This window comes from Panthera pardus, unplaced genomic scaffold (genome assembly GCF_024362965.1).
Source record: "Panthera pardus isolate Hobbes unplaced genomic scaffold, ASM2436296v1 HiC_scaffold_6, whole genome shotgun sequence".
NCBI lineage: Eukaryota > Metazoa > Chordata > Mammalia > Carnivora > Felidae > Panthera > Panthera pardus.
The window spans coordinates 92275926-92299719 of NW_026526991.1; the positions used below are offsets into that span (position 1 = coordinate 92275926).

At 36.2% G+C, this 23794-nt stretch overlaps 1 protein-coding gene across 5 annotated transcripts in view; it reads left to right on the plus strand.

Annotated features, from left to right (window-relative positions):
• Positions 1-23794, plus strand: part of EPS8 (epidermal growth factor receptor pathway substrate 8) — a 187741-nt gene that overhangs the window by 125581 nt on the left and 38366 nt on the right. For all 5 annotated transcript variants that reach the window (XM_019452083.2, XM_019452084.2, XM_053895742.1 and 2 more), the window contains 9 exons: positions 2670-2737; positions 4095-4256; positions 6047-6196; positions 12406-12488; positions 13083-13219; positions 16764-16837; positions 18089-18215; positions 20371-20459; positions 20834-20908. In XM_019452083.2, the coding sequence (XP_019307628.2) occupies positions 2670-2737; positions 4095-4256; positions 6047-6196; positions 12406-12488; positions 13083-13219; positions 16764-16837; positions 18089-18215; positions 20371-20459; positions 20834-20908 (965 nt within the window). The remainder of the gene's footprint in view (positions 1-2669; positions 2738-4094; positions 4257-6046; positions 6197-12405; positions 12489-13082; positions 13220-16763; positions 16838-18088; positions 18216-20370; positions 20460-20833; positions 20909-23794) is intronic.

The following is a 23794-nucleotide window of genomic DNA, read 5'->3' on the forward strand; positions in this document are numbered from 1 at the left end:
AATGTTAATATTAACCTTTATTTATTCATCGACTTAAATCATTGGAACTACTAGTTTGTTTATAAATCCGTTTCGTGGCATTTATATATTTTTAGGGTCTTTAAAAGGTAATTTCTTATAACACATACATCTTATTTATTGTGTAGCATTGGAGAGAAAGCAGTTTAAGAATTTCTAAAATGGATTTTTCATGTGGAATATTCGAAATAACATCTATCTTCCAGGCAATCAGAGTGATCAAGTTAATGTCATGTTTTTTGTTTTTGTTTTTACAAATATTGAATAGTCCGTGTTTTTTTATTGTACTTATAAAATAAGCTTCTATGGGATTAAAAAACTATATTAGAAAATTAGGGAGAACAAATTCTTACTACTTCATAATGAGAAACTTGAATTACAAAACACGCCATTGGGCTTCACTTATCTGAAAGACTCAGTGAAGCATTTGAATGTCCTGGGGTTGCCATATCACAACTGGATACCATGGCAACCATTGCCATTTCTTTTGCTGTCTAGGTCAGACCACAGGAAACAGAACCACCTTCATGTTCTGAGTCTGCCATAGACAGTTGTGCTAGAAAATGATAAACTAGTGATTCTGAAATAGTGATTCTTTCTTTCTTTCTTTCTTTCTTTCTTTCTTTCTTTCTTTCTTTCTTTCTTTCTTAAATATAATTTATTATCAAGTTGGCTAACATACAGTATATACAGTGTGCTCTTGGTTTTGGGGGTAGATTCCCATGATTCATCACTTAACATACAACACTATTTAGAAATAGTAATTATTTCTGGGGCACCTGGGTGGCGCAGTTGGTTAAGCGTCCAACTTTGGCTCAGGTCATGATCTCACGGTTTGTGGGTTCGAGCCCCACATCGAGCTCTGTGCTGGAGCCTGGAACTGACCCTCCAGCTCAGAGCCTGGAGCCTGCTTCAGATTCTGTCTCCCTTTCTCTCTGCTGCTCCCCACTCACACTGTCTCTGTGTCTCTCAAAAATAAATAAACATTAAAAAACATTTTTTAGTTAAAAAAAAAGAAATAGTAATTATTTCTAAAAGTGCTTTTGTCAGAAATGTTCCTCAGTTACATATTGTATTTCAGTGGTTCTCCTGAGAACAGTTATCTATTTGTTAATATCTCACCTTGATTAATTCTCAGCTAAGAATCAGAAGAATCATGGTTGTTTTCTTGATAAGTAGACTACAGTCATGTACGTGAAGCTTATGTTTTGTATACTGGAGTAGAAAATTTAAGGTGAAACCAGATCTTTCTTTTTGATCACATTGTTTTGGTAGGAACGGATGGATCATACTTCTTCAGGTCATCATCCAAACAAAAAAAGAAAGGTAGCAGATACTGAATTTTGTAGTGTGTCTGTTTCTATTAAGTAACTTTAATGCTGCAAAAACAAAAATAGAGTATACCAGAATAATATCAGACTGATGTAATATAAAGGACATAGGTATTTTTCATCTCAGTTTCAGATAAATATAAATGAAAAGATAATTACTTTCATTTATATTATGAAATAAGAATTTATCAAAGTTTTAAAAAATTCTGTTAACATTCTTGATCTGTATATGTGCTTTATATTTTGTACTTGGTTTGAGTTCATGTTCAGCAGAACTTTTCAACCTCTGAAGTTGTAGGAAGGTCTAGAGGTTTCATATCAACTGAAAGAAACATATTTATATTTGAAAAACAATTAGATATCAGGAAAGTTAAGGTGTGTGCGTGTGTGTGTGTGCATGTGCGTGCGTGCGTGTGTGTGGATATTAGTACTGTAGGAGTTTTGAGGTTTGATCTTATTTAACCCTTTTATTTTACAATAAGAGTGCTGAGGTCCAGAGCTAAGCACCTTGCTCAAATTTAGTGTCCTGCTTAGTGATGGAGCCAAAGCTAGAGTCAATAATCTCCTGGTTCCTAGTTAGGGTTCTTTTTCATCATAGCATTCTGCTTTAGGAAAAATAGGGCAACTCTGAATTTACAAATAAGCAAGTTCCTTGATTAGAAAGTAACATGTACAAAATATTTTATATTGTATTTTGGTTTTGCAGCATTATACAAAAGAAAATAAAGGTTTATTTTTGCTTTTTAAATAGTGTGGTGTGGTGACTTTCCACCTGACTTTCTTGTATTTTCTAACAGCTGATATCTACAGTTTTGAGCATCATGTTTGTTTGTTCTGTAGCTGTGTGGAGACTGTTAAAGTTTAATGGCACTCGGTATGATTGCGTCATGTTTTGAATCTCCTCTGACACTCTCCATAGTTTGGATGTTGTGAAAGGAGATGTTCCTTGTCGTGGCCATTATTTTGATAATATAGTCTAACTCACAGAATACAGTATCTGTGACAGTATTTGCAATTCTGTTGTGTTCTCAACACATTAAAAACTGAGAGTTATAAGCCAGTTTTCATCTTTTTTTGCCAAACAGTAAGTATCTGATTAATAAAGCCCTTAATTAAATAACTCTTTTTAAATAAGCTTTCTGGTGGCTTATTCATTTAATGTGAATAATGAGTGTTTTCAGATACACCACACAACAGTGACTTGTCAGCTGCTATACTTATACGTGAGCTAGACTGGTTTTAGAGATGGCCACAAGGCCCTGGTACACAAGCTTTAGCCTCTTAGTGGGTACATAATGGCTTTTTCAACTTCTCTCTCAGAGCAAAGGAAGAGTTATGCCCGGGACAGTGTCAGCAGCGTGTCCGACACATCCCAATACCGTGTTGAGGTAAGATATTTTGACGTTTGCTAAAATGTAGAATGAAACTTGAGGGACATAAAAATTTGGTAGTAAAATCAGAATTATGTTTTATTGTATTCCTATGATGTACTATGAATTGTGTTCACCTTTTTTCTTTTAGAGTTTTGCAAAATTTAGATGTAAAATATCAAAGTATCTTGTTAGTCTGGGGTCTATTTTCATAGAGAGTGAATTAAAATAACTACTCATTTATTATTGCCAGCCTTATTTTGGTTAAAAACAGGACAAAGGCTTCTATTTTATATTATAGAATCTTGAACTTATGCCTTTGTTGGTTTCACAGAGTGGTTTGGTTTTATTTTTAATTTTACCTAAAGTCGTTAGTAGTCCTATTTAAACAGTGGTTTCTTATTAGTTTCCTGTGTTGTTATCTGTTAAGCTATATTTGGTCTTGAGTGGAATCTATTTAATGACTTTTGTTTGTAATAGAAAATATTTAAGTAGGGAGTAAATTTTAAATTGCTCTTATTTTCAGTTTTCTACCCATAGCAAGCATGCTTAATTAGATTTAAAGTTTTATTTAAGGGCATGTGTGAGTGGCTCAGTTGGTTAAGTCTTCTACTCTCAATCTCGGCTCAGGTCATGATTTCACAGTTCGTGGGATCTAGCCCTGTATCAGGCTCTGTGCTGACAGCCTGGAGCCTGCTTGGGATTCTCTCTCCCTCTGTCTCTGCCCCTCCCTCCCTCCCTCTCTCTCTCTCTCTCTCTCTCTCTCTCTCTCTCCCTCTCTCTCCCTCCCTCCCTCCCTCCCTCCCTTTCTCCTCCTCCTCTGCCTCCGCCTTCTTCTTCTTCTTCTTCTTCTTCTTCTTCTTCTTCTTCTTCTTCTCTCTCTCTCTCTCTCTCTCTCAAAAATAAATAAACGTTAAAATTTTGTTTCAGTTCAATCAAGGCTTTGACAGTTGTTATAGTAGTAGTCAACTACTTCTCTCATTTATCAATGTCTGTAGTTTTCCACCTGCAGTGTAGCTTCCCTGCTGGTATTCAGCACTTAAGTAACCAAAATGAAATAAAATGGGAGGGATTGGTTTTAAGAGAATGTTATTTAAGCTGTTTAGAATTTATGTTATGTTTATGTAGCTTGACATGGCTCAGTATTAAGCAGATTTAGGTATTTTATGACTCAAGGCACTGTTGCCTCTATTCAACAAAACCTGGCTTGACTTCATTATCTCAGTAAGATAGCCATGAAGTTGTAGGTGCTTTGTGTTGGTTCCTCACCACTCTACTCACCAACTTCAATGAGGTTACCATTGCTTTCTTTTGGAAAACGTGTACTAAGAGACTGTGAGTGTTATATATATTTTTCCTTTTTGTCAATCATAAGCACTTGACTACCTTTGTTCTGGATCGGAAAGATGCAATGATAACTGTGGATGATGGAATAAGGAAGCTGAAATTGCTTGATGCCAAGGGCAAAGTGTGGACTCAAGATATGATTCTTCAAGTGGATGACAGAGCTGTGAGCCTGATTGACTTAGAATCAAAGGTAAGTTTGTAAAATTTGGACTATTTTACTTGTAAGAAAGTTCCACAGGTATTTACATTTACAAGCAGGTCACACTGTATAAAAGTGGATGAAAGTTGGATAAAATAAAATATTTTGTCAGTGATTTGAAAGAAGAAATATAATACTGCATACACATCATGCACAAAAAAATTAGTTCCTGAAACTAAAGATCAGGGATCCCTGTTCTGTTGTTTTATTTAAACCACAAACGATGAGATGAAGGAAGTGGCAAAAACAATTCAGAGCACTGAAGCAAGGCCCCCACTGGGCCCTTATGACATCTATCAATTACTTGCTAGGCCAAACCATATGCCAGGAAATGAGTGACCTGGGATGAAGAAGTGTGTCTGTGTGTACGTATTCCCTTCTCCCCAGCCATGTAGCAGGCACCTTTATTTTGCACTAGGCTGGCGGGTAAGATGCTGGAGCTCCTGAAACAGCACTTTTCTGAGCCCCATCATTTAAGAAGCACTTGAGTTGTGAAGGTAAAGAATCCAACTGTTGTAATCATTTTAGCGTATTCTGTCTGATGGGTCTTGGAGTACAATTTGCCCTTTCTTTCACCAGTCACATCCATCTTACCCTGTGAGAAAATAGCAACTGAGTGCCTCTCCGATCCTCATGGTTTCAAGTAATTCTAGGGAAGGGATATTATTTAATTAACTTTTGCAAAGAAAGAAAATTTGTTATTTCCCTGGTACTCTGAGAAATTGCATTTTATTCTGATGGAGCCAGTATTTCTTGTTTTGCCTTCGCTGGATGTCAGGGAATCAGAATTTAGAATGAATCTATGGTGTGATATATGTGTATATGTGCCGCCTGTAATAAAAGTTGATGCTTTTTATTTTTACTTTTATTAATTTATTTTTATTTATCGGAGATATTGTATTTTCTTTACTTAAAAAAATCACTGTTTCTCCCATCATGACCCACTTACTATTTGTATAAAGGCATTAGTCTAACAATAGACACTTTAAATTTATCTCATGAAATTCAGAATTCTGATTGTGAACAGAAAGTTCATTTGTTTAAGAAATAATTATGTAATCTATCAGTATTTTATTTAGTGGGCTATTTATAGGTTAAAGAGTATTCACTTTTATACTACCGAACATCTTAATCACTTTGAAGAATATATGTTTTTAGTGAGATCCTTTTGGCCCAGCTGTTTGATATTTTGGGCTGGAATAAATAAATATAGATATTTTTAATCTTTTCATCTGAGAGATTCATTGAAATAGAAAAATGTACAAATGATGTATTATTTGTAGCCCCCCCACATTTATGGTCACAGAAGATAGAGACTTCTGTGTATGACTGAGTATTACTGTTCAATGTTCAAGTAAAAAAAAATTCTGACACTATATAGCCAGAGGGGAAAAAATACCATGTAAGATGGGGAATAATCTTGGAAAGAGGCCTCAGTTTACTTCTTTTTCTCTTAAAGGCATCATCTCCACTCCATAACCTAAGGAAGTCAGTATTACCAAGTTCAGTATTTCTTCTGTTTATTAAGAAGATAACTGCATTCCTCTGCTAAATATTTCCTTTTTGTTGCTTTTTCTCCCACTCACCTTCTGGCCCCACCTTGTTTTCTGCTGTCACCTTGTATCTACTCATCCTCTCCATCCTAGGTGTTTACTCGTATTCACTGTCAGTATGATTTACACACTTTAAAAATGATGTGTACAGTGCCAAGAGCTCTTTGTGGAATCGATTATATTTATACAATAAAAATTAAGACAAGTTTGTTTTTACTTTGTTTATAGAATGAACTAGAGAATTTTCCTTTAAACACAATCCAGCACTGCCAAGCTGTGATGCATTCCTGTAACTATGATTCAGTTCTTGCCCTGGTGTGCAAAGAGCCAACTCAGAACAAGCCAGATCTTCATCTTTTCCAATGTGATGAGATTAAGGTAAATGAATGGTGTATTTTTTTTTTCCCCTCTGAGTAGATGTTCTGACAGCTTTTGGATTATCTACTGCAGTCATATGACTGGTGGATTTTTAGTTTCTTAGGATTTTGTAAGGAAAACAAATACCTTAGTATGTTCCTGAGGGCTTCCAGGAAATAAAGAAGAGATAGAGTGGTATTAAAAGAAAGAAAGAAAGAAAGAAAGAAAGAAAGAAAGAAAGAAAGAAAGAAAGAAAGAAAGAAAGAAAGGAAGGAAGGAAGGAAAGATGCATTCTACTTATTTAAAAAAAAGCAGGCATAGATAATATATTAAATTCTTCATTGAGTTACTTGGACTTATAATTAAAAATTGATTCTTCAAGAATCATTCTTCATGGACAGTAAGTAATCATACCATCTTATTTTATTCTGCACTAAACATGGATTATTGTGATGAAACACTTAGACACTTCCCATGATATAAATTTAAAGTTAATTTTAATTATGTGTCTTGAATAATTGCTCAAGATATGTAATCCCCAAGTGGTAATGTGAAAGTGGTTAAGCACAGTTACCAGTAAAAACATGCTATATCCTTAAGATTTGTATTTCAAAGTACACTGTAATTTTCAATGATTATAACTTGCAGTGCTTTGTTGGACATTAGAAATTATCATCAACCTTGAATATCTTTATTTCATGAGTTTATTTCTCCAAAAGGGAAATCATTTTGGGTTGAGTTGATTGGTGCTTTGTCAAAGCAGTGATTTATCACTTTGATTTTATATTATAAAACATACAGGTAATTTTTATCTGATAAAGAAGTGCTGGGAGATTAGCATAAAGTGTCACTTGATCTTTTCTGTATTTTTTGACATGATAGATAAATTAGACTGTCATCAGGATATTTTATAATTTTCTTTTTTTTTAAATTTATGTGTAGATGACTTTCTAAAAACGTTACTTGAACTGTGGCATTAGGTAGATTACATATGTGATGTTCATCAAAATTTTATATAGTACCTTTTGAAAGTCATAAAGGGCATTAAGAATTTTGCAAGGTTAGGGGCACCTCGGTGGTTCAGTTGGTTAAGTTTCCTATTCTTCATTTCAGCTCAGGTCACGATTTCACTGTTTGTGAGTTCAAGCCCTGCATCAGGCTCTGCACTGACAGCCTGGAGCCTGCTTGGGATTCTCTCTCTCTCTCTGTCTCTGCCCTTCCCTCTCTCCCTCTCTCTCAAAATAAATAAACAAAAAAAATGTGCAAGGTTAGATTTGTTAAGTATGAAATTAGTATGAAAGTGTATATTTTCTCTGGAAAAATGAAATTATAATGAAATAAAATTAAAATATTTTGAAAACAGAGGACTAAGCTAAAAGACATTTTAAATCTGGTGTTTGCCTCAGTGTTTTATTTTTTTTTTTATTTTTTTTATTTTTTATTTTTTTGCCTCAGTGTTTTAAAACTTACCCTGAAACTAATAGTTACTGTGCTGAGTAGAGTTTCTGAATTTCAATTCTGAGGATAAAGGACTTATTTTATCTGATAGGGGATGGTAGTGTTGATGAGTCTGAAACATTTACTGAATTACTGTTTTATGTAACTAAAAGCTCAAGTACCATATATGCAGCTATATGTTTTTACTCATTAGTGCCATATTCTCCATGAGGCCATTTTTTCCTTGAGACATTGAAAATATAAACACAATGAAGTATGATGTGGTTTCTTTTATATGGGTCATGTTGCAACATCACTTTTGAGTTATGAAGTTTCTTTTTATTTTTTTCAAGCTTCTTTGAGGATTTTAAACAATGCTTCTGCCCACTTCTGTAGTAAAATTTTTCTTAGAAATATGATATCCCCATCCCCAAAAAGAAATATGATAGTCCCCCTCTCATAGGAAATTCAGGGTTCCTGGGCATCTTCAGTTTTTTTAATTAATTAATTAATTAATTATTAATTAATTAACATTTATTCACCTTTTTTGAGACAGAGAGAGACAGAGCACGAGTGGGGGAGAAGCAGAGAGAGAGGGAGACACAGAATCTGAAGTAGGCTCCAGGCTCTGAGCTGTCAGCACAGAGCCCGATGCGGGACTTGAACTCACTGACTGTGAGACCATGACCTGAGCTGAAGTCAGACGCTTAACCAACTAAACCACTTCGGCGCTCCAATAATTTATTAATTTTTTAAATTTACATCCAAGTTAGTTAGCATATAGTGCAACAATGATATCAGGAGTAGATTCCTTAATGCCCCTTACGCATTTAGCCCATTCCCCCTCCCACAACCCCTCCAACAACCCTCTGTTTATTCTCTGTATTTAAGAGTCTCTTATATTTTGTCCTCCTCCCTGTTTTTATATTATTTTTGCTTCCCTTCCCTTATGTTAGTCTGTTTTGTATCTTAAAGTCCTCATATGAGTGAAGTCATATGTCTTTCTCTGACAAATTTCGCTTAGCCGAATACCCTCTAGTTCCATCCACGTAGTTGCAAATGGCAAGATTTCATTCTTTTTGATGGCTGAGTAATAACTCCATTGTATATATATACCACATCTTCTGTATCCATTCATCTATTGATGGACATTTGGGCTCTTTCCATATTTTGGCTATTGTCAATAGTGCTGCTTTAAATATTGGGGTGCCTGTGCCCTTTCAAAACAGCATACCTGTATCCCTTCGATAAATACCTAGTAGTGCCAATGCTGAGTCATAGGGTAGTTCTATTTTTAATTTTTTGAGGAACCTCCATACTGTTTTCCGGAGTGGCTGCACCTGTTTGCATTCCCACCAGCAGTGCAAAAGAGATCCTCTTTCTCCACATCCTCACCAACATCTGTTGTTGCCTGAGTTGTTAATGTTGGCCATTCTGACGGGTGTGAGGTGGTATCTCATTGTAGTTTTGATTTGTATTTCCCTGATGATGAGTGATGTGGAGCATTTTTTCATGTATCAGTTGGCCATCTGGATGTCTTCTTTGGAGAAGTGTCTATTCATGTCTTTTGTCCATTTCTTCACTGAATTCTTTGTTTTTTTGGGTGTTGAGTTTGATAAGTTCTTTACAGATTTTGTATACTAACCCTTTTTCTGGTATGTTGTTTGCAAACATCTCCCATTCTGTCAGTTGCCTTTTAGTTTTGCTGATTGTTTCCTTCGCTGTGCAGAAGGCTTTTATTTTGATGATGTCCCAATAGTTCATTTTTGCTTTTGTTTCCCTTGCCTCCGGAGACATGTTGAGTAAGAAGTTGTTGCAGCCGAGGTCAAAGAGGTTTTTGCCTGCTTTCTTTTTGAGGATTTTGATGGCTTCCTGTCTTACGTTGAGGTCTTTCATCCATTTTGAGTTTATTTTTGTGTATGGTGTAAGACAGTGGTCCAGGTTCATTTTTCTGCATGTCGTTGTTCAGTTTTCCCAGCACCATTTGCTGAAGAGACCATCTTTATTCCATTGGATATTCTTTCCCGCTTTGTCAAAGATTAGTTGGCCGTACGTTTGTGGGTCTATTTCTGGGGTCTCTATTCTGTTCCATTGATCTGAGTGTCTGCTTTTGTGCCAGTACCATACCGTCTTGATGATTACAGCTTTGTAATGCAGCTTGAAGTCCAGGATTGTGATGCCTCATGCTTTGGTGCTATTCTGGGTCTTTTCTAGTTCCATACACATTTTAGGATTGTTTGTTCTAGCTCTGTGAAGAATGCTCGTGTTATTTTGATGGGTATTGCATTGAATATGTAGATTGCTTTGGGTAGTATTGACATTTTAACAGTATTTGTTCTATCTGTCCAGGAGCATGGAATATTTTTCCATTTTTTGGTGTCTTGTTCACTTTCTTTCATAAGTTTTCTGTAGTTTTCAGTGTTTAAATTTTTCATCTCTTTGGTTAGATTTATTCTTAGGTATTTTATGGTTTTTGGTGCAATTGTAAATGGGATCAATTCCTTGATTTCTCTTTCTGTTGCTTCATTATTGGTGTGTAGGAATGCAACCGGTTTCTGTGCATTGATTTTTATATCCTGCAACTTTGCTGAATTCATAGGTCAGTTCTAGCAGTTTTTTGGTGGAATCTTTTGAGTTTTCCATATAGAGTATCATGTCATCTGTGAAGAGTGAAAGTTTGACCTCCTCCTGGCCGATTTTGATGCCTTTTATTTCTTTGTGTTGTCTGATTGCTGAGGCTAAGGCTTCCAATAGTATGTTGAATAACAGTGGCAAGAGGGGACATCCCTGTCTTGTTCCTGACTTTAGGGGGAAAGCTCTCAGTTTTTTTCCACTGAGGATGATACTAGTGGTGGGTCTTTCATATATGGCTTTTATGGTCTTGAGGTATGATCCTTCTGTCCCTACTTTCTTGAGGGTTTTTATCAAGAAAGGATGCTGTACTTTGTCAAATGCTTTCTCTGCATCTATTGACAGGATCATGTGGTTCTTGTCCTTTCTTTTATTGATGTGATGTATCACATTGGTTGTTTTGCAGATATTAAACCAGCTCTGCATTCCAGGTATAAATCTTACTTGGTTGTGGTGAATAATTTTTTTAATGTATTTGAGGATCCAGTTGGTGGTATCTTGTTGAGGATTTTTGCATCCATGTTCATCAGGGAAATTGGTCTATAGTTTTCCTTTTTAGTGGCCTCTTTGTCTGGTTTTGGAATCAAGGTAATGCTGGCTTTATAGAAAGTGTTTGGAAGTTTTCCTTCCATTTCTATTTTTTTGGAACAGCTTCAAGAAAACAGGTGTTAACTCTTTAAATGTTTGGTAGAATTCCCCTGGAAGGCCATCTGGTCCCAGACTCTTGTTTGGGGGGGAGATTTTTGATTACTGTTTTGATTGCTTTACTGGTTATGGGTCTGTTCAGATTTTCTATTTCTTCGTGTTTCAATTTTGGTAGTGTATATGTTTCTAGGAATTTGTCCATTTCTTCCAGATTGCCCATTTTGTTGGTGTTTAATTGCTCATAAGGCATCTTCAGTTTTATTTAACATCCTGCGTAATAGAGAGACTTTGACAGGATGTTTATTATATCTTCCTGAAAGTAAGATATTCTTATCGCAGTAACACTGAACTAGCGTGCATTAGCCCTCACAATTACTTAGGAATGTGACCTTGGCCAAGCCATCATGAGTATTCTTCAGTTTCATTAATTATAAAACAAGGAGAACATATTAATCTTCAAGTTTCCTTTCAGCTCTAAAATTTTATGATTATCTGTGCTTATGGTAAAAGAATATACAACATACATATTTGAGAAAAACATACATAGTTACAGAGAACCAGCAGGAATAAAAAATAGAAGATGAGTACATCCTAGCAAGAATCTAATATGCAGTAATAATCACTGGCCATAAATAAAATTCTTTGCTACTAATCTTACCTTGTTTCTCAAGAAAACCCAGTCAGATATTCTTGTTGGGAGAGTATTAGAGAAGTTAATTGTTTGGAGAAAGTTAACTTTTATCTGAAATGACAAAATAGGATACAAAAGGATACAACCTAGTGTTGGGAGTTCATTCCATGATTATAGTGTATTTGTTTTAAACTGAGAGTATCTGCTGGGTCTGAGTGATATGTTGCAGTAGGTTAATAGGCGCCCACTGGAGCCTAAGGATGAGAATGGGAAAGGAGCTCTGTTCCTCACGCGTTCACTTCTATTTCCTTCATTTCTCCTTAGGCAGAGATTTTCCCCCAGTTATGCTTTCTGCATATACCTATACTTCCAGCACATGCAAATCCCTCTCCTCTTTGCCTTTATGCAAGGATAACTTGTGTCTAAACTAATGGAATCTGGACTAGATAATCTTTAAAAATTTCTTCGCGTTTTAAATTTTGTCTTTGGGGCGCCGGGGTGGCTCAGTTGGTTAAGCATCCGACCCTTGATTTTGGCTCAGGCCATGATTTCACAGTTCATGGGGTTGAGCCCTGTGTCGAGCTCTGCACTGACAGAGTGGAGCCTACTTGGGATTCTCTCTCTCCCTTTCTCTCTGCCCCTCCCCCACTTGCATTCCCTCTCAAAATAAATAAACAAAATAAATAAATAAATTTGGCCATTATAAAGTTCACCATCAAAAAACCACAAGAGTCATGTTTGGAAAGCACGTTTAAAAAAAAGAAAACACTTCCTTTGTGTCAAGACACTTACTGATTCAGACAGGAAACATAATCCCTTTTTTGTTGTTGTTTGAACCTACATATCAAGACAAGAAAAATCTATGACCTCCTGTCTTCCATTGCAGGCAAACCTCATTAGTGAAGACATTGAAAGTGCAATCAGTGACAGTAAAGGAGGGAAACAGAAGAGGCGGCCCGAAGCCCTGAGGTAAAATCATTAAAAGAGATTGAGGGGTAGAATTGTTTTGTTTGTTAGAAAAGTTTTTTCATTTGTGGTTTTTTGTTTTGTTTTTTGCTCTAAAGATTTAGAAAGATTGCCTTCAGTGAAGGTATATTTTAGAGATTACAACCTGTGATTTCAACTCATTTGCTCTTCTGAGTTTGTCGGTTTATGGGTTTATGTGTGCACATTTTCCCTCCATGTTTCTGGTCTGTCTCTGAGAAGGCTTCTCTCCCACGTGTGTTGTCCAAGAGAGTCAGGACTGATGAGTGACAATTTAAGGGAAGGTCAGCCTAGGGGAGTACAAATAGATATGAGGAATATAGTTAGTTCACAGCCTTTCCAAATCATGGGAGACACAGGAAAAAAAAATTAAACCTAGTGATTAGTTGAATTAAAATGTTCCTATGATTTTGTATTTGATGTACATTTGTAAATATATATAATATGAAATGGTTAGGAAACCCTTATTGTTCTACCTCTTGACATAGTTCCTAAGGTTGAAGAACTAATACCATAAACTGAGAGAATTGATAGAAAGTAAGATGGTAAAAAATTCTTTTTTTTTTTCGTCTTTTTTAGGATGATTTCAAAAGCAGACCCTGGTATACCGCCTCCACCAAGAGCTCCTGCCCCAGTGCCCCCTGGGACTGTTACCCAGGTGGATGTTAGAAGTCGGGTGGCAGCCTGGTCTGCGTGGGCAGCTGACCAGGGGGACTGTGAGTGTTTCTAGAACTGCTACTTCTTGAACATTTATTATGGGTTGTGACATAGTTCTTGCTTTCAAATTCTGATGCTGATTTCTGAGCTAAAGCCTGAGGTTAGCTTTTTTAATTGAAACAAAACTTAGAAAAGAAATTTAAGCCTTGGACACTATAAGACTATTGTGTATGAGAGTTCAGGCCAGTCATTTAAATAAATATGGTGTTAGGATTACGGTCCCTTTTTTTCTTTTTTTTTAAATGCAATCAAAGATGGGAAGTTTGACTCAGCTAACAAAAAGATGGTAACATGATATATACCAAACAAGAGTCTACCAGTTTGTTTTTAAAGACTATACTTCAAAATTCTTTCCATTATTATTACCTTACCACTGTCCTTTTTGGAAAAAGTGTTGTGCTTTCATGAAAAGGATATCAGGGTAGTATTAGGACAAGAGTAAAATGCATTCTCCATCTGGCTAAGCTTGTCAAAGGGGCCCTTGTGGGCACCATCATTTTACCTTGGTATTCTTTTTAAAAGACAAATCACAGCATAGAACATAGTGTAACATTTTACATGTCAGAATGTTTCTTGCCAAATATGAAATTGTTATGACCGATAATGCCTTATGATATGTTGTTAGGTCCAGTGTCTTCATTATAAGGGTTAATAATTGTGATCCAGCAAGTTTGAATTTGATGAAGCTTCACTCTTTTGCCTCACAGTTCAATAGACTTCTTAAATCACTTATCCTTTATCTAATAAAGCATTATTCATACAGGATATCTAGCAGGGTAGGTAAACAGTAGAACTTGGTGGCCAAAATGAGTGACACTGGGCTTGATTTTGAATCTGATGAGTTGCAAGTTAGACTCTGGAATAAGACCAGGATCTCCTGTGTGACCTTGGACAGTATCTCTCTGTGCTTCAATCTCACTTGTAAAATGGGGATAATAATTCATGGGTTGCTGTGAATCTGAAAGCAAGTAACGCCTCTAACAGTATCTCTTGCAGTGTAGTACACATAATGTGTGGTTGGTCTCACTTTTGCCAAATGGAGTTCATTTTATTTCTGAAATGCTTTCCATTTTATTTAGTTTTTTGTTTTGTTTTGTTTTGTTTTTTGGTATCCTTGAAGTTATTTTTAGAGATTTACACATAAGCCCAGCTACCAAACAGATGAAAGAAAGAAATCTTTGAAACATCCATTTATCAAAAGTGAAGTAACAGAATTACTTACTTTAACTTTTATAACAATTTCTGTTTTTAGAAATTTATAAGGTAAATTTCTGTTGATGCTTTTTTTTTTTTGTAAAATTTTGTGTTTAAAAAAACTGGTAGGAGTTTATAGTGTTTTTTACTTTTTGTTCTTATGGTACTTTTGTTGTTGCTGCTGTTTGGCGGAAGAAATGTGGGTTTTGAGAGAGATCAAAATGGTCTTCCTTGAAGTTGAGGAAGGATAAGACATCTTAAGTTTACAAATATTCTGAATAAAATTGTAAAAACATCTGTAAAACTAATATAATTTACAGAAAAGAGAAAATTTGTTCCTGGGGTGTTTGTGGGCTCTCATTAGGTTTTGTCTAAAATATGCTGTGCATTCTCATCTATTTAAATTAGAGTAAGAAACGGTTTTCAGAACTTCTAATTTTCTACTAGACCAAATAGAACATAACACTTACCCATGTGAGGTTCTGTCTGGATCCAGGCCAGTTTTTAGTTGGAAATCCACTGCACGCTCCCCTGCTTCCGTGACCCCCCCGCAAGAAGTATCTTTTGGTCCCTCTGCAAGTTCTGGCTGACTCAGGCTAAAATCTCCTTTGAATCCTTGACATAGCCTTACCCATGACTTCTAAAAGTGGTCTCTGTAGAATAGTGGCAGAAGGGGTCCTAGGTGATGAAAAAGTCTGCAAGATACTGCACCTCTCCCTTATCTCACCTGCCAAGTGACATTTTGGGACCTATCTGGAGTTCCTACTAGCTATATTTCAAGGTCAACTTGCTGCTTTCTGTAGTATACAATACCCAAGGAAGTAGCTAACCCATGCAAAACAGCATTTAACTGGCAAGATTTCATGAATGTAAATTCTAATTATCTTAAAGTACTTTACAGCCACTAATTAAGTTTCATAAGACTCTGTAATTTCTTCTTTTGTGTGTGGGGGGGTACCTATTCCTTTTTTGGGGAAAAGTTAGGCATAAAAAGGCATAGCAATACAGAATTTTGAGTATTTTTTTTATAGTTTTCTGTATTGAATATCATGAGTCATGATGTATTATGAGTTGTATTTCCATTATTGATGGTACATTTTTCCTGATTCATCTGTACAGTTTTTGGTTTTTTTTATTCCATATACTGTGAAATGTTTGTAGAAGTATCTGTGTTTAGTAGTAGTGTTAACCAGGAAGGAGATCATGATAATGACCTTACAATTAACATCATGCTTTAGCTCAATGAGCTAACTTAATATCTTGAATGCTCTTAAGATATCTATTATTTAATTTACAAATCCTGTAGGGCATTTATACTTTTAAAGTTTAAGTCAGTGAACCCAACATTGCATGTTTTAAGCTTAATGACATTTTAAAAAGCACTTTACTGGGGCGCCAGGTTGGCTCGGTCGGTTAAGCATCTGACTTCGGCTCAGGTCATGATCTCACGGTCCGTGAGTTCAAGCCCCGCATCGGGCTCTGTGCTTACAGCTCAGAGCCTGGAGCCTGTTTCAGATTCTGTGTCTCCCTCTCTCTCTGCCCCTCCCCTGTTCATGCTCTGTTTCTCTCTGTCTCAAAAATAAATAAACATTAAAAAAATTTTTTTTAAATAAATAAATAAAAAGCACTTTACTGTCAGAATTTTTTTATTTTTTATTTAAAAAAATTTTTTAAATGTTTATTTTTGAGAGACAGATTGAGAGAGAGAGAGAGAGAGAGAGCACAAGTAGAGGAGGGGTAGAGACAGAGAGGGAGACACAGAATCTGAAACAGGTTCCAGGCTCTGAGCTGTCGGCACAGATCCTGATGTGGGGCTTGAACTCAGGAAAGGTGAGATCATGACCTGAGCTGCAGTCGGAAGCTTGGCTGACTGAGCCACCCAGGTGCCCCTACTGTCAGAATTTTAAAAAGGACTTTACTGTCAGAACCCCCAAAGCTTTATTATAATCAAAGTGTTGGAATGTGTAAGAATTGGGATGTTTGTTGCGTTAGAAATAGTTGGCCAGTTTTTGACGGGTAGGTGCTTAAATGTGAGTTGGTACTTGTTTTCTTCTGTAGGAATTATAGGATGAGAAGTTAGGATTGGTTCCACAGGCAGCTGTCAGGAAGAAGGGAGAATAGCGGGGAAGTTACAGGGTGAATCAGCATTGTGAAGGTTGAAAGCTCTGCCCGAGTCCTTCTTTTTTAGTGGTAGCAAGAGTGCATGTCATTCATAGATGACGAGCAATTTTGATTCTGTATCTAAAGAAGGTGTTCTCTTTTGTAAATGGTACTCTTTTCATGTTCCATTGCCTATATTGATACTGCTCAGGCAACAGGTGGAAAGACTTAATGATTTCCTTTCTTTAGTTGAGAAGCCAAGGCAGTATCATGAGCAGGAAGAAACGCCTGAGATGATGGCGGCCCGAATTGACAGAGATGTGGTAGGTCTACCATTCATCTTTAGATCATTGGCTTTTTGTTTTGTTTTGTTTTTTAAAGGGGAGAAAATATCAACTGGGAAAATGAAGTTGATTTAAATAAAGGTGTTTTGTGGAAAGTATATTTTCTCTTTCCATTGGTGGTTATGCCCTTTGAATTATTTATCTTAACTGTTTTTTGCCTTTATGCCAATATTTAGTAGAATAGGGCTCTGATAGAAAACTAGCATATTAACTAGTTTGCAAAGGAATTTAAACTGAATTATCAGATTTGAGGGATTTTAACTTTTTCATAGTTTGTAATTCATAATTGAAATATCTTTTAAATATATCTTCATGACATTTATTAAAAAATATTTTATAATTCCTAAAAAATAAAATGTAAATTTTAACTCTTTATAAAGGATAAGGCTGTATTTATTTTTATTAGTCCATAGTAGTTTACTTATACAGTGAGAATGCCCTGTGATGTAATAACAACATATGATCGTAATATAATTATTTTTATACTATACACACATTCCTAGCTTATTTGTAAACAAATACTTAGAGGAATTTGAAGTCTGGAACTTCATTTTTATATCACACCATTATTTATTACACTTAGAAGTTTATTTAATCCCAATTTCTAGTCTTTTAAATTAGAAGAATGTCAGGTTTCACACAAAGTAGAGAAAGTCAGCTAAGACTGTAGTATAATCAAAATTCATCCAATAATCCCTGAAAGCATAATTCATCATTGATTCTATTTAACCATGTAGAAACTCTTATTAATGACTATTCTAGGATAATTATCTATGTGTTTATTAGGTTATACAACATTCTGTATACCTTTTTCCATGAAATAGTACTGTCGGTACTTTATTGGGACATTTATTAAAAAAAACAAAAATTCTTAGTGCTCTTCTAACAAGATATTTCTTAGAAATTTTTACCCTAACTTTATGTGGAAGAAGCACTATGAGAAAATTAGAGTAGTTGAAAATAATTAATAATCTGAATAGATACTGTGAATGCTTTCTTGATGGTATTGAAAATAGAACAAAATTAAACTAAAGAAAAATGTGAATGTCAGACTTCAGCCACAGGTATAGATATATTTAGTTTAATTCTTTTCTTGGAATTAGTGCTAAACTTAAAATTTGTATGTGGGAGGTATTTTTTTTTCTAATTTTCCTTTACTGACAGTATAAAGTCAAGGCAAAAAATTGTCTTATTTTGTTTTACATTTCATTCTGTAATTTCTAATTCCAGCAAATATTAAACCACATTTTGGATGATATTGAATTTTTTATCACAAAACTCCAAAAAGCAGCTGAAGCATTTTCTGAGCTTTCTAAAAGGAAGAAGATTAAGAAAGGTAAAAAGAAAGGGCCAGGAGGTAAGTTGGATTTTCTTAATCTTCTAAAGACCTTTGAGAACTCCAGTGCTAGGCAGAGTTTCTGCCCTTGTGAACTGCTCAGCAAAACTCCATTGACAGTGGGCCAAGGTCCCTTTTTTCATTTTGGGATAGCACCTGGAAGTTAGGCAGAGACTAAGATGAGCCCAGGGAAAAGTCCATTTTGGTTCGAAGTTGGCTATGGTAAGGAAAGAGTCTAGGATACTTCACCTAAATCACAGAGGCTCTGAGGTGCAGCTGGTGACCATCTGTTTATAGTTTTAATTAGTGACTGCAAAATTAATGTCTGCTAAAGTCATAGCTCTGTTCTTCCCATAATTGGATGTATTTTATTGTAAATATAGAACCTCATTATTTTGTTAGAAGGATTGATTTTTCTCATTAATATAGTTGCAAATGTCAGTGGATTTGATTTTTTTTTTTAATCACAGAACTCCCAAACAATATGTTCAGGTCACATACAAGCAGTTTTTGAGTATGCTGTAGTTAGCTATTTAAAATGGCTTCAAAATATATAAGCTTGCAATTGTAGAACATAATGAAATACATAAAAGAATAGTAAATAAATATCCCTTTCATGACACATGACTTTCCAGTCTTTCTCTAGCTCATGTCTATATCATAAGCATGTGACCTGTAGACTTGTCTTCCAGATGTGTATATCTGGATATATACGTCACTTCCTTATATTCTGAGATTAAGTATTATTGCTTCCTTATGTCTCACACCTCTTATTCCTGCTGTGTTCTTTATGAAGTGTGTTCTGTCCTTTTGGTCACCCAGATTCTAGACCACAGATTCTTGTATGATTTCATTCTCTAGCTTACAGCCAACATCAATATTATTTTTTCAATGAGTTGGGGTTTTTTTTGTTCCTTTGTTTTTGTTTTTTTTCTTTTTGGGAGAGAGAGTGTGTGAACAGGGGAGAGGGGCAGAGGGACAGAGAGAGAATCCTAAGCAGGCTCCATGCTCAACGGCGAGCCTGACATGTGTCTTGATCTCACAAACCATGAGATCATGACCTGAGCCAAAATCAAGAGTCGATGCTTAACCGGTTGAGCAACCCACATGCTCCTTCACTGTGTTTTATATCCAGTTGTTTTCATTTTCATAACTAGTGTCTGCTTCAAACTGTGATCGTTTTTACCCAGCTCTCTAAGTAGTCTTCAAGCCTCCAGTTTTTTATTCTGGGAGGACAGTTGTCTTAAAGCTCTAAGGCGGTCACTTTGTTCTTCTGAAAAGCATGTTAATTCCATGTTCTGTTAAGTCTACTCCTCCCCTTGGCAGTCAAGGTCACCCATAATCTAACCTTGATCTACTTTTCCATCCTCGTGTTTCTTTGTTTTAGTTTGTTGTTTCATGTACATACGATTTCCTTTTTTCATGTTTTTTACTTATGCTGTTTTTATCCAACCATGACATTTTCTTACCAAATTGCCATGTAACAGACTTTCCAAATCTCATCTTAAAGGCTACTTTCCCTGTGAAACATCTTTTAGGTGTACATCCTCCCAACTCCCAACCAGGTGCAGTCTCTTTCTATAGTACTTCATTGGTGTATCTTTGTTACTTATCTGATTCATGTCTTCCATTAGATTTTAAGGCCCTACAGAGTGGGGCCTATAACTTACACATTTAAAAAAAAAATATTTATTTATTTTGAGAGAGAGCAGTGGGGAAAGGGGCTGAGGGAGAGAGAGAATCCTAACCAGGCTCCATGCTCAGTACAGAGCCTGATGAGGGAGGGGCTCAGTCTCATGACCGTGAAATCGACCGGAACCAAAATCAAGAGTCAGATGCTTAACCACTGAGCCCCCCGGAGGCCCCATAACTTACACATTTTTATAGTCTTTGCAATGATAAGCACAGTAACTGGGACATAAAAAGGCTACAGTATACGTTTATGGAATTGATGAGTAATTGGTAGTGCCTAAGGATAGAAGAATCCATTTCAAATGTCAGATCATCTTAGTTTGTTGCAGTTAGTCTATGACATGTGGTAGAGTAGCTACACAGCGTGGTATCTGGTATGATCATCAAATTTTATAGACGCAAATGTGTTCTTCTACTTTTTCATTTAATGTATTTTCTTAGAACTTTGCTTTCATCTGTCCCTCTTCCCATTTATTTCTTTTAGAGGGCGTTTTAACTCTGCGGGCAAAACCTCCTCCTCCTGATGAATTTATTGACTGTTTACAAAAGTTTAAACATGGATTTAACCTTCTGGTAGGTGAAATTTATTTATATATAACTAAAAGAAACAAATGAAAGAAATCAAAGCCTAGCCAGGATGTTATTGATTAAATTAAGAGATAAGCTTTTTCCTGTGGGTTTTTTGGTATGTGTGTCTTGATTTTTCTTTAATTAGGACAATAGCTAGTAAAACCTATGTATCTAAGCGAATTATCAAAAAGGAATGATTCCTAACTTTTTAAAAACTAAATTCCCCTAATCTGACTTACCTAGGCTGATTAATACACTAAAAGTGAAAGTAGTAGTAAAGAACTCTTCCTCTGAGTCTGTGTTAGACCTTCATGAGTGTCTGTTTTTTGCTTGATTACATCATAGTAATCTGTTTGTCTGGTTTCTTAATGCTACAGGCCAAACTGAAGTCTCATATCCAGAATCCGAGTGCTGCAGATTTGGTTCATTTTTTATTTACTCCATTAAATATGGTAAGGCTTTGTTAATATAAGAAAGGAATTACTCTTAGTACGTTTTTCAACCCCATGTGCCTGGCTGGAGTTACCTAGACAGTTTTTCTTCATCACCTTGCATGGATTCTATTTCCCTTGGCATCTATGCACGTATCAAGAATGTGCAATTTGAGAGTTTGAAAGAACCTTAGAAATCATCTAGTTCAAACACCTTATTTTACAGTTGAGGAAACTGATGTCTGTGACAGCGCTAGGGAAATGAAAAGAAAGATTTATCGGATGCTGGTGTTGCAATGTATACTAGTATATAATAGAAATGGCTATAATAATATAAAAGCTTTTCTCTTTCTCCCAAAATAGGCTAGACATGAGGAGGCGCTGGTACTGGATGGAAGGTTTTGCTCATGTATTTATGTATTCACAAATATTGAGAGCCTGCTGTGTGCTTCGTATTATTCGTAGCTTATCAGGAACAAAACAGACATAAATTTTTACCCTCTTGGAACGTATATTGTAGTATGGAGGGGCAATTGTTAATCTAAATACATGCATAAATAATGCATTTTGCTAAAAATAAATGTTACTTGAAAAAATGCAGTAGGGACAGAGAACAGGGAGCATTTCAGGTGCGTGCTCATGCAAGTGCGCACATGAGTGTGTGAGCTGGAGTAGTACCCTTTCCGAATAGGGTTGGTTAAGGTGAGAAGGTGTCATTTGAGCAAATGAAGTGAGGAATGAGTCATGTGGATTTCTGAAAGAAGAGAATTCCAGGTAGAGAGCAGCTATTGTAAATGCTCTGGGGTGGTAATTGCAAATTGTGCTCTTGGAATAAATAAGTGTTGTGACCGGAACAGAATGAGGGAGATCTTAATTAGGAAATGAGGTTAGCAAAGAAACGGAAGGCCATATTTTGTTGGTCCTTGTAGGTGATTGTGAAATCTTGTACACTTTGGAAGGTTTTCGCCAAAAGGATTCTTCTGGCTGTAATACTTGGAGATCTGGCGGAAGAAGGGACTGGAATGGTTATTAGAATAATCCAGATTGGAGATGACGGTGTTTGGATCAAGTAGCATTAGAGATCGTAAGAAGCCCGATTCTGGGTGTAAACCATAGAAGCAACACTTTCTGGTAGATAAGATATGCTGTGCAACAGCCAAGCGTATCTCCAAAGTTTGGCCTATGAGTGAAGAGATGGCCTAATTATTAACCAAGATGTAGAAAACAATAGGTAAGACAGAGACTACTACCAAGGTAGTAGTTACAAATAAAGAAGAGGGGTAAGGACTGGTGGATCCCTGTGCAGTTTCAGTGTGAGGAGAATGGAAAGAGCCAACAAAGATTTGAGAAAAAGCAGTTAAGTCGGGAAAAGAAAAATAAGAATATTATGGTGTTCTGGAAGCCAAATGAAGAAAATGTTTCCAAGAGGAAGAATTGAACAACCGTGTCAGATATCTGTGTGGTGGAAGCTGATTTTACCTCCACGTTCTTGTTACAGCTGTACAAAGGCAAAGAAAGATGATTTGTCTTTAAGGAAGTGACTCTGAAATTAAACAGATAATTTCTGCCTTTGTCCAGTTGGCCTGAATGTTCTCATATAGCCACACCGAACACCAGAGTAATATAGTCTCCATCTGTGTTGGTTCATCCAAAACGTAGGGGCTTCTCTTTCTAGATGGGAGAAGAGAGTGGACACTAGGGAATAATTAGTAGTCCTTACATTGCCCACTATATGTCAGGTAGAGTGACAGGCAGGTAGTACAATTTTTTTCTCCCCAGAAAACTCCCTTCTCATACAGGTATATTTTTATATAAGGTATAATTAAAAAAATTTTTGTTAATGTTTATTTATTTTTGAGAGAGAGAGAGAGAGACAGAGTGAGATTGGGGGAGGGGTAGAGAAAGAGGGAGACACAGAATCCGAAGCAGGCTCCAGGCTCTGAGCTGTTAGCACAGAGCCTGACACGGGGCCTGAACTCACAGACCATGAGATCATGACCTGAGCTGAAGTCAGAAGCTTAACCGACTGAGCCACCCAGGCCACCCCCCTCACATAAGGTATAATTTTTGAAGCTAAAAAGAAGGGTGTGTTGGAAACAATTCCCTTTGTAGAGGAGTTGGACTTTCCTATGAGCTTATCCAGCAAAAGGTTATATACCCTTGTGTCATAGGCCAGGATCCAAGATACACATCTTCATTTTCTGAATTTTCAGTATCCAGGTATGTTCTTTCCTTATATGGTATGATAATATACTTCCCTTCCTATTTTATATTTCTTACACTTGCAAATAGTGTAATAGCAATTGTTCCAAGCTGACTTTATGTAGAGCCGTCTTGTCCTACAGGACAGCTAGGAGAATTCACTGGAATATTTAAGAGTACACAAAAAAAGTGCTGGGGCTTAGGGAAAGCATGGCGACAGAAAGCAGGCAGAACAATTGTTGGCCCCACATACAGACAGATATGAAAAGAGACTGGGCTACAAATCACTCTTTTCTACAATTCCTCCAATTAGCTAGGTCATTCCCGTTTTGTGGGAGGACAAGTGAGCAAGGAGTAAAAAGAAGGCAGAATCTGTTTTAAATACTTCCAGGAGGACAGAGTTTCCTGTTTTCTGGGCTAAGGCAGGCACAGGTGGAGTGGTTGTGAATGGCTTTCCCTGTCAGAAGGGCAGACAATAGAGAACAGAATGACAATAGCAGTAATGATAATTGTTAGTAGTGTGTGATTATTTGGTGTTATTATTTCTATGGCTGTTTTTTAAAGAGTAAGAACTATATGAAGCCAATAAGCTTAATTTTGGTTTAGGGCATATAGACATTATGGTTTGAGTTCTTTAATATTTATCAAAAATGGAGCAAATTCAAATGCATTTTTCATAGCTTTTACTTGATTATCAGAAAAAAA